General features: G+C 43.2%; 1 protein-coding gene across 1 annotated transcript in view; it reads right to left on the reverse strand.

Moving 5' to 3' along the window:
- DMBT1 (deleted in malignant brain tumors 1) overlaps positions 1–10544 on the reverse strand; it is a 57637-nt gene extending 47093 nt beyond the window's left edge. The window contains exon 1 of the mRNA XM_081573451.1: positions 10473–10544. Coding sequence (XP_081429577.1) covers positions 10473–10533 — 61 coding nt within the window. The 5' untranslated portion in view covers positions 10534–10544. The remainder of the gene's footprint in view (positions 1–10472) is intronic.
- Between the last annotated feature and the right edge of the window lie 419 nt (positions 10545–10963).

The raw sequence follows: 10963 nt of genomic DNA on the forward strand, positions 1-10963 counted from the left end.
CCGATGGCAGCCAGACTTTGTGCATGTGCTCAGCCGCTCAGTCGTGTCCAATTCTTTGCGACCCCAGGCTCCTTGGTCCATGGGATTTCCCAGACAAGAATACTGGAGTGGGTTGCCATGCCCTCCTCCAGGGGATCTTCCTGACCCAGGGATTGAACCCGTGTCTCTTGCACCTACCTCCTACATAGGCAGGCAAGTTCTTTACCACTGAGCCACCTGGGAAGCCCCTGGCCGCCAGACTTGCTAGTAATTTTCCATTTTGGCCAATGAGGAACACAGTGGACGGGAAATGGAAATCTCAAAAGAAGCAATTCCTGGGCTTAGAAGAAGGGCAGGAGGAATCCAGAGAGGACAGGATCTTTCAACAAGGCTTAGAAGAAGGCATAGATATATGTCAAGAAAAAAACAGGGTGAAAGTTGTTGAGTTGCCAGATGAAACTCAGAATGCCCAGTAAAATCTGAATTTCAGATAAACAATGAATTCTTCTTTAATGTAAGTATGTTCAAAATATCACATGGAATATATGTATACTTTAAATTTATCTAAAATTTGAATTTAACTGGATGTATTATATTTTTATTTACAATATCTGGCTACTCTCCAGTATTCTTGCCAGGGAAATCCAAAGGGCAGAGGAGCCTGGCGGGCTATGGTCCATGGGGGATCCCAAAGAGTCAGACATAACTGAAGTGGCTTAGCACTCACTAGATGGAAGACATCCCAGCGCTGGCAGTAGACAAGAAGTTGTCTTAACTGTCCTTTAGGTAACTAACCCCCGAGCCAGATCCACTGAGCTCTCCATCCTTTCTGTAGACCTACTGACCACTAGCACTGGTGGGCTAATTACTAGTACACTTGGCAATTTGCATTCCAACCAAGTTGTGTGATCAGTGAATGACAGATATGAGTCCTGAACCTGTTTATGTTGATTGTACTTGACACTAAAATAAATATTAAGTAAATTGATCAAATATTGGTACAAAAAAAAATAAGGCCGAATGCTTTGGAAATAAAATTAAGGTGCTAAAAAGACATCAAGTGGGTTAGGCAGCAAAAAGGAGAAAGATATTTAAAGCAAGTGAATTTATACTCTTGTTCATTTGTTCATTCAGTCACTGAATCATGTCCCGCACTTTTGCGATCCCATGGACTGTAGCTTGCCAAGCTCCTGTGCCTGGGATTTCCCAGGCAAGAATACTGGAGTGGGTTGCCATTTCCTTCTCCAGGGGATCTTCCTGAGCCAGGAATCGGACTCTCATCTCCTACATTAGCAGACAGATTCTTTACCACTGAGCCACCTGCGAGGCTGCTTTTGTTCATGCTCTGCTTAGAGAGACTAAAAATTAAAAGTTATAGATATGCCGAATGGGAGCAGTTTATGTAAGAAATGTGCGGCAGAACTACAGAAGACCTCTGCTGAGAGAGAAGCCTACAGCAACAAATTGGCGACTCAAAGTGTGTTTGTGTTTTAAGATAAAAGGAAGCATTTAAAATGTGTATCTATCATATTTTATGATTTTAAAAAATATTTTTGAAGAAGAAAAGCAACTGCCTGACCCAGTCACATTAGAAAAGTATTCTTTTAGAACAATAGCTCTTAAAATGGTTCCATGAATCTTCAGCACCAGCCAGCACCTGGGAATTTGTAAAAAAAAAAACAAAAAAAGCAAATTCTTAGGCCTCCCCCAGACTTAAGAATTTACCCTGGAGATGATGTCCAACAATATGTATCCACTCCAGGTGATTCTGACACACGTTAAGGTTTGAAAACCACTGTCTACAGCCTGCAGCAAAAGTGTTTTGACAGAGTGGTAGGGAATAATTTATTCAACAATCACGCTCCTGGCAGAAAGTGAAGAGGAACAATGGACTCTAGATTAGGGTGAAAGAGAAGAGTAAAAAAGCTGGCTTGAAACTCAGCATTAAAAAAACTAAGATGAAGGCATCTAGTGTCATCACTTCATGGCAAATAGCAGGGGCAAAAGTGGAAGCAGTAACAGATTTTATTTTCTTGGGCTCCAAAATCACTGCAGATGATGACTGCAGCCATGAAATTGAAAGGCGTTTGCTCCTTGGAATGAAAGGCAAACCTAGACAGCAAGTTAAAAAGCAGAGACATCACTTTGCCGACAAAGGTCCGTAGAGTCAAAGCTATGGTTTCTCCAGTAGCTGTGTACAGATGTGAGAGCTGGACCATAAAGAAGACTGAGCGCCATAAAGAAATCTGATGCTTTTGAACTGTGGTGTTGGAGAAGACTCCTGAGAATCCCTTGGACTCCAAGGAGATCAAACCAGTCCATCCTAAAGGTGATCAGCCCTGAATATTCATTTGAAGGACTGATGCTCCAATATTTTGGTCACCTGATACAAAGAGCCAACTGTTGGAAAAGACCCTGATGCTGGGAAAGATTGAAGGCAGGAGGAGAAGGGGACAGCAGAGGATGAGATGGTTAGATAGCATCCCTGATTCAATGGACATGAATTTGAGAAAACTCTGGGAGATAGTGGAGGACGGAGGAGCCTGGCGCACTGCAGTCCAAGCGGTGGCAAAGAGTTGGACATAACTTAGCGACTGAAAAACAACAACAGCTGGATGCCTGACTCCAGCAGGCAGGGGGAATGTTGAGATGACACAGTGCTGCCTCTAGAAATTGGCTCTAGTGGATGAAACTTAGAGACAGTTAGAGGACAGGGAACTGAGAGCTCCGATTGAGGGATGTTGGGAGTCCAAAAGAAGATCTCCCGGAATGGAACCAGGACTTCTGAGCAGATGTGCACCAGGCAAAGGGGAAGATGGGCTCCAAGGAAGTAAAACACTATAAATAAACTTCCCTTGAGAAGCAACCTCATAAGAATGAAACTACCAACTCTATGTAAAGCTCTTGGCTGTCTCCTCAGATGAAGAGATGAGTCGGGTTTCTGGGTGGAAGGTCGGAATATAGGGCTATCAGTCATTCTAAACTGATTCATAGGTTTGATACCATTTCCATCAAAAAGTTTTTCTTAGGTTGGTCTTTAAAAAACAATTTTGAAGTTTATCAAGAAAAATAAATAGGCTAGAAATGACTGATAAGTTCTTGAAAAAGAAAAAAATACTGATGAGGAGGGGGGAAGGACAGTGTGGGTTTGGGACTGGGGGTCCTGCCCACCTATGAGCCTGGGAGACGGTGCCTTGAATTCAAATTCTAGCTCTGCTGTTTATCTGTTCTCTAAACTTGGGCAAGTCGTTTATTCTCACTCAGTCCTAGTCTCTTCATCTGTAAACAGATAGTCATCCTAACCTACTTCACAAGGTTATTGTGAAGACAAAGCTAGAAAAATATATCAGGTGCTTCATTGATATAGTGTTTGCCATGTTGTCAGCATTCAAAAAATTATGATTAGCTCCAAATTATTCAAAATAAAGCTATAAAAATGAGAGCAAAGTTTAAAATTTAAATTATTTTAGAATCATTTTAGATATTTACTTCACACCAGAAGGCAAAATAATTTTCAGAACCAAAGAACAGGATTTTATTAAATAAATGAAAACAGGAAACTGATTACATGTTTATTTGATTTTTGTGAAATTTCTAGATTTTAAATCAACAGGAAATTACAAAGAAAAATAGCAATAAATTTAATTATGTAAAAATATTTGTGCAGAAGGAAATCAAAATTTAAAGGCAAATAACAAATTGGGAAAATATTTGTCATCAATATAATGGACAAAGTGGAGAGACTTTGTTCAATATAATGGGCAAACAGAGAGAGATTCTATAAACCAACAAAGATGACACTAACTTTCATACACAAAAAATAGAGGATAAAAACAGACAATTCAAGTAAAGGAATTTAAATGGCTTAAAATTTTTCACCTTCACTATAAAGCAAAGAAATGCAAATTAAAATAACCACACCAATTTTTATCCAACAATTCAGCCAAAAGTTTTGAATGGTAATATTCAGATTTAGCGAAGCTGTAGAAGATTGCATTCTCCTTTTTTACTCTTGGAGAAAGAATTGGTAGATTGCTAGAAAATAATGTACCAGTATGCTTTAAAAGTCTTAAAATGATCAACTCTTTGACTCAGTAATTCCACGTCTAAGAATTTAGCCAAAGGAAATCATAATTTATTTAATGTGGACAAAGATGCATGAACAAATATGATCTCCACAGTATTATCCATATAATTACAGAAAGAATATGAAAAGGGGTGGTAAAATAGGGAGATGTTGGTAAAAAGTTACAAACTTTCAGCCAGATGAAGAATAAGATCTTAGGATCTAATATAAAACATGGGGACTATAGTTGATAAAACTGCATCTATTATACAACTGAAATTTGCCAAGGGAGTAGAACTTAAATGTTCTCACCAAAATAAAAATAGATATGTGAGGTGATAAATATGTTCCTTAACTAGATGAGGGAGAATCTTTCCACCTTGCATACGCGTATCAAATCACCACCAGCTGCTCTTTAAATATCCTGTAAATTTCTTGGCCAATTGTACCTCAATAAAGTGGAAATTTTTAAAAGAGAATAAAACCTGAAAAAAAACTTCAATCTCCAAAAATCATGAATGCATGTTAAAATGTTCAGAATATAAACTATAGAAAAACTGTATATTAAATGCTATCCCTTAGGGACTTCCCTGGCTGTCAAGTGGTTAAGACGCTGAGCTTTCACTGTAGGGGACATGGATTTGATTCCTGGTCAGGGAACTAAGATCTGGCATGCCACTCAGTGTGGGGGATGGGGGAGCAGAAATGATATCACTTCCATACACATGTAATTGGAAAGAAATACGTATTTTAACAAAGCCAATCTCAGGTGATAGGATGAGGTGAGTTTTTACCTTTGCTCTTTGTTTTTCTCTAGTTCCTACACTCTCCACCCTAACTGTGCATTAAAAGCTGTGGTTTGAGGCTGAATGCAGGAGATGTGGCGGCAGGTAATGTAGGAGGCAGATTCTTTAAATTAAGAAGGAAGTGGGATCCTAGGCTAAAAGAAAAGAACAAGGATGAAAGAAAAAGAAGATATGGAAAAAATGAAGCTAAGGATAAAGCAGAGAGGGAGGAAGAGGAGAGAAAGTGAAGGAGGGGAGGGGAGGGGACATGTAGGGAGGGGAGGAGATGCTCTTATCTCTTGGCAATTACGATATTCCCAGCATTGAGCTAACTGTGCTACTTGCAGTATCTCATTTTATCCTCACAATATCCTTTATGGTCAGATTATTACACAGTCTACTTTATGGAAGTGAAACCCAAGGCTTAGGGATGTAAGACAGCTTGTCAAAGGTCACACAGCGCTGACAGTGAAACTGATGCCGGAGGTCAAGGGTAAATGTGCTCGTAGCTCAGCTCCACCGCTTCCCAAAATTCAAGTACAAATGAGATTCTGTTTCAACTTGTCAGAGTGCAAAGCATTCTGAAATAATAATCTTTAGTAATGGAGAGTTTGTGGTCAGCATTGCCCCTGACAGCATTGGGGTTGGTGGGGTTTGGGGCGGTAACAGCACGGGAGGACACAAGTGCAGTCATCAGGCAGCAAACGGACCATTTCTAGGGAGGAATTTGAGGCACAGAGAGGGTGTGTCTTCTAATTATTACCTCGCAGCAATGGACAGGTATTTGGGACTCAGGGTCAGGTTGTTTCAGGACAAGGGGAGTCTGGTCACTGTAATCCTCTTCCCCTTCCAACCCAGCTTTGGGGACTCAAAGAATACCTAGTCTACCCTCCGTCCCTGCCCTCCCCTCCTCAAGAGCCCAGCTCATACACTGCACGCCATTGCTCAGCGGTCATGACTATCCACTGGGAAGCAACATTCACGGCTTTCCTGTGAATGATCCCATTATCTGCCTGGCAATGCTCTGTTCCCACCACCTCCATGCCACAGCATCGCACTGGGTTTAGGACAGCCAAGAGTGGAGAAGAGACTTGTAGGATACTGTATGATATCACTTATGTGCAGTTTTAAAACAACACAAATGAATACACATGCAAAAGAAAAACAAACTCAGATTTAGGGGCTTCACTGGTGGCTCACTGATAAAGAATCTGCCTGCCAATGCAGGAGATGTGGGTTCCATCCTAGGTCAGGATGATCCCCTGGAGGAGGAAATGGCAACCCACTCTAGCATTCTTGCCTGGAGAATCCGATGGACAGGGGAGCCTGGCAGGCTGCAGTCCATAGGGTTGCAGAGAGTTGGACATGACTTAGCAACTATACAGATTGCTCCTGATACAATGTCTTGTTGTTTAGTCACTAAGTCGTTTCCGACTCTTTTTACTACCCCATTGGACTGTAGCCTGCCAGGCTCCTCTGTCCATGGGATTTCCCAGGCAAGAATGCTGGAGTGGGTAGCCATTTCCTACTCCAGGGGATCTTTCTGGACCAAGGATTGAACCCATGTTTCCTGCAATGGCAGGCGGATTCTTTACCACTGAGCCACCTGGGAAGCCCCAATATGGTGTCTGGCTCCCTTTAAACTATACATAAGGACAAGAAATACTTTTCAGGACCTGGCACAGGGCACAGAGAGAATGGCTCAGGCAGGCGGATTCTTTACCACTGAGCCACCTGGGAAGCCCCAATATGGTGTCTGGCTCCCTTTAAACTATACATAAGGACAAGAAATACTTTTCAGGACCTGGCACAGGGCACAGAGAGAATGGCTCAGGAAGGGTTCTCCTGCCCTTCCATTATGGCCAGCGGGAGCCTCTGCTAGGCTCCAAGGGATGAACGATATTGTACTAAGTGAGCCAGACATGGTCCTTGCCCTCCAGGGACTCCCTGCATAGCAGGATCTCTAGAAAAATCCATAGAGTTAAGATGCTATGGGAGAATAAGAATGGTAAGCATAGGATGACATTGCTTGTGTGTGTTTGTGTGTGTGTTGAGAGTACATGTCAGGGTTCCTGGATGGGACAATGCCCATGGTATTTGAAAAAGAGCAGCTAGATTTAGCCAGAGGTGAGGAGGTGGGGAGGGGAAGAATAAGACTGTTCCAGGCGGAGGGAACAGCATGAGAGCAGTCACCGTGGCAAGAGGCAGCTCCTGCCGGGCGTAAGGTGGCCAGGACAGGTTTGCTCTGTACTGTAAGACATCCCACTGGAAAGCATCCTGCTGGAAAAGGGGCAGAACAAACAAAATTATGGGGTGGAAAACAGTCGGGGGCAAGTGGAACTGAAACCCTGGTGGGGGTTGTCAAGCCAGCTGTGGAGAGACCCGAAGCTGGAGAGGAGGGTCCTGGGGGCCTGGCTGAGACTCAGGCTCTGGGCATGGCCTTGGACTTCCTCTTCATTCTGGAACATTCCGCACCTAGATTGGACTGTGTGACCTAACGCCCAGAGGGTAGCTTGCACAGTAAAGACAAGTTGCAGTGAAGAGAGCTAATGAGGGGATAATTAGCCATCTGTGGGGCCTATTTAAGGGGTGACAGAAATGCCTCCCCCAGCCTAGTGTCAGCCACCTAAGGACATCTCACGATTTCCTCCTTCTTTTTAAGGTATTAAGTATTGCCCAAATCCCTGATAAACTGTGAAAAAGGGAAGTACAAGCATTAACAATTTTCTAGGAATTAGTTTGTAAGCAATTATTACTTTCTCATTTTGACCTTGAAGAAATGAGATCAAGGGAAGTTGAGCTTTTTTTTTTTTTTTAAAAAAAAAAAGGTTATTTCGGAATAACTTTCCAGAGAAGTTGCAGAAAATACACAGTTTCCATATCCTCTTACCCAATTTTCCCTCATGATAACATCTCATGTGACCAAGCTACATATGTAACGAATACCAAACCGACAAGGGTACATTCCTACGAACAAAACTCCGGGCTTTATTTGGATTTCACCAGTTTTTCCTTTTTCTAGGATCCAATCCAAGACACTACCTTGCATTTAGGAAGTCATGTTAGGAAAATGCCCAGAAGAGTAACGGTGGACGGTGCCCAGGCACTCTCCGCATGCCAGACACTGCGTGGGTGACCCCATGTCTGTACAACCTTATGAAGCTGGAACACAACCCCATTTTATCTGTGAGTAAACTGAGGCTTGCAAAGGCCCCAGAGTTGGTAAATGGCAGAACCAAAGACATTGCCAGGAGCAGAAGGCGTTTCATGGCCCCTTTAGCCCAGCACAAACCTGACCTCATTGACATTTTCTCAAGAATTGGTGCAAAGACTAGAACTGGGCAGTGTCTGCTGCCTGGGTTTCCCCGGCACGAAGCTCCTTCACAGGGCTTCAGCACTGAGCTGAAAGCCACTGTTCATCTCCTCAGATGAGTTCTCTGCAAGAAACAGTGGGAGCTAACCGGCCAAATCCTCTACTCAAATGCCAGTGGATCTCCTCCAGGTTCAAATCCTGGCTCAACTGCTGACCTTGAACAAGACACAGAAGCTCTCTGAACCTCAGTTTCCTCATCTGCAGGGTGGATACCCAACTTGCGAGTTGTCAGCAGATTTAGACAAGAAAAGGTAGGTGTCTGTCTTGCAGAGTACCTGGTACAGAGCAACCACTTTGCAGAGGTTTAATTCTCACGTCTAAAATGCAAATGCAGGCATGTGTGTCTGTGCATGTGTGTGCACATAACATGCAAAACCACAAGTCCCCTCAAGCCACTCCTAGAAGGTGCCATAAGCCCCTTTGTAGATAGTGAAGTGAAAGTCACTCAGTCGTGTCTGAATATTTGTGACCTGGACTATACAGTCTATGGAATTCTCCAGGCCAGAATATTGAAGTGGGTAGCCTTTCCCTTCTCCAGGGGATTTTCCCAACCCAGGGATCGAACCCGGGTCTCCCGCATTGCAGGCAGATTCTTTACCAGCTGAGCCACCAGGGAAGCCCAAGAATACTGGAGACAGTAGCCTTTCCCTTCTCCAGCGGATCTTCCTGACCCAGGAATTGAACCGGGGTCTCCTGCATTGCAGGAAGATTCTTTACCATCTGAGCTATCAGAGAAGCCCCGTTTGTAGATAAGAACAGGTCAATTCATTCCCTGTCCCTTCGGGACTGACGTGAACCCCCTGTCACTTTTCAGAGCCAGTGCAAGTCTGGGGATGAACTTCATATTGATAAAAGCCGGAGCTAAGAACACTGCCTTCCATTTCCCAATATTCTGATGGAGACACAATCTCTAGCGCCTAGTCTGTCCAGAACCGGTACCTGCTGAGGTCTTCCTGACAAGAGAAGGCAGGTGTTGCCCGTCAGTGAGTTTTCTGTCACAGAGCTAGACACAGAGACAGAGAAAGATAAGAGAACGAGAGAGCGAGAGACAGGAAGGAAGAAATGATAAACAGACTGGCTAAACATCCTGTTCACTTAGCCTCTCGGTAAAACAACATTGTGGTTCAAGGTCTCAGTGATTTGCCCAGGGCTCTTTCATGTCCATTTTGTCACTTGACATTCTAAGAACACAAAGATGTGCTTGCAACTAATCTCCAAATCATTTATCTAAAGCAGTCACAGACAGGGACTTCCCCGCTGGTCCAGTTGTTAAGAATCTGCCTTGCAATGAAGAGGATGCAGGTTTGATTCCTGGTCAGGGAACTAAGATCCTACATGCCTTAGGGCAGCTAAGCTCACTTGCTGCAATGGAAGATCCCACGTGATACCGGCAAGATCCTGCTGCTACTGCTGCTGCTAAATCGTTTCAGTTGTGTCCGACTTTGTGCAACCCCATAGACGGCAGGCCACCAGGCTCCACCATCCCTGGGATTCTCCAGGCAAGAACACTGGAGTGGGTTGCCAGTGCCTTCTCCAAGCCAAGATCCTATGTGCCCCAAATAAGACCCCACTGCTGCTGCTGCTGCTGCTGCTAAGTCGCTTCAGTCGTGTCTGACTCTGTGCAACCTCGTGGACTATAGCCTACCAGGCTCCTCTGTCCATGGGATTTTCCAGGCAAGAGTACTGGAGTGGGGTGCCATTGCCTTCTCCATAAGACCCCACACAGCCAAATAAATAAATAAAAATTTAAAAATCAAGCAGTGACAGACATAGACTTGGAATCTTAATGATCTCTTCTGTGCTCAGCTATGTGATCTGATTTTGCTTGGTAAATATTAAGTATCAAGCCAGACACACCTGCAGACAGAAGTCACATTATGAGCATTTACAGGGCAATCTTTGCTGGACATGTTCATCAATACACAAACTGCAGGCTTAATCAATGATAACAAAGCTTTAGTCTTAATAATACACATTTTCCCTGAATTTCAAGAATTTTTCTAAAACCAATCAATCATTTCCTTAGTTAAGTGACGCACTGAAGACAATTGGCATAGTGATTGGCTTTTTCTAACCACAACAATTGCATTTCTCAGCCAGAAACAAAGCAGAAAATCTCTGCAGTTACAATGATCACCAAAGAACTATCCCCCCACTCTTGATATAAAACTCCTCTTGAGATGAAAGAATAGCACCAAGAAACAGATATAATTTGCCATGATTTGGATTTACAGCAGTGAAAAACAAATGTAATAATTAGATATAATACCTGTAGATAGAATTTGACCCAATAAAAGACATATTTGAAGGATGACTGCAGAGATCCCCATTTTGCTGGGTTCTTCTCAATCTCAGTAAAAATGCCTTGATATTTATAGGTTCGTAGTTAAAAGGAGGCGTGTCCTCCAGGATACTATATTTGTATTGGTGCCATAAAGATAAAGGAAGTCAGGGACTTTTCTAACAATCGATGGCTAATCTGTGGAACAATTTAGGTGGGTTAGACTGATTGTCGTATAACAGTCTGGCAACTTCCCAACTGCAAAAGTGCTGATATTAGCAGTGCAATTTCCAACTTCCTTCTAGGTGAATCTCTAAATCTCTCAAGTGCTCCCTGAACATAGGCTTGACTTTAATCTGGGAGAATGTGAATGAATTTATGGGAAGTCTGCTCCAAGGCTCAGGGCAGAGCAGGATGTGGGCTGCTAAGCAAATACAGGACCCGGTGCCAAGGGGAAAAGTATCTCTGGGATGGTTTGT

This window comes from Giraffa tippelskirchi, chromosome 2 (assembly GCF_054371585.1).
Source record: "Giraffa tippelskirchi isolate mGirTip1 chromosome 2, T2T-mGirTip1v1.2.pri, whole genome shotgun sequence".
In the NCBI taxonomy this organism is placed as follows: domain Eukaryota; kingdom Metazoa; phylum Chordata; class Mammalia; order Artiodactyla; family Giraffidae; genus Giraffa; species Giraffa tippelskirchi.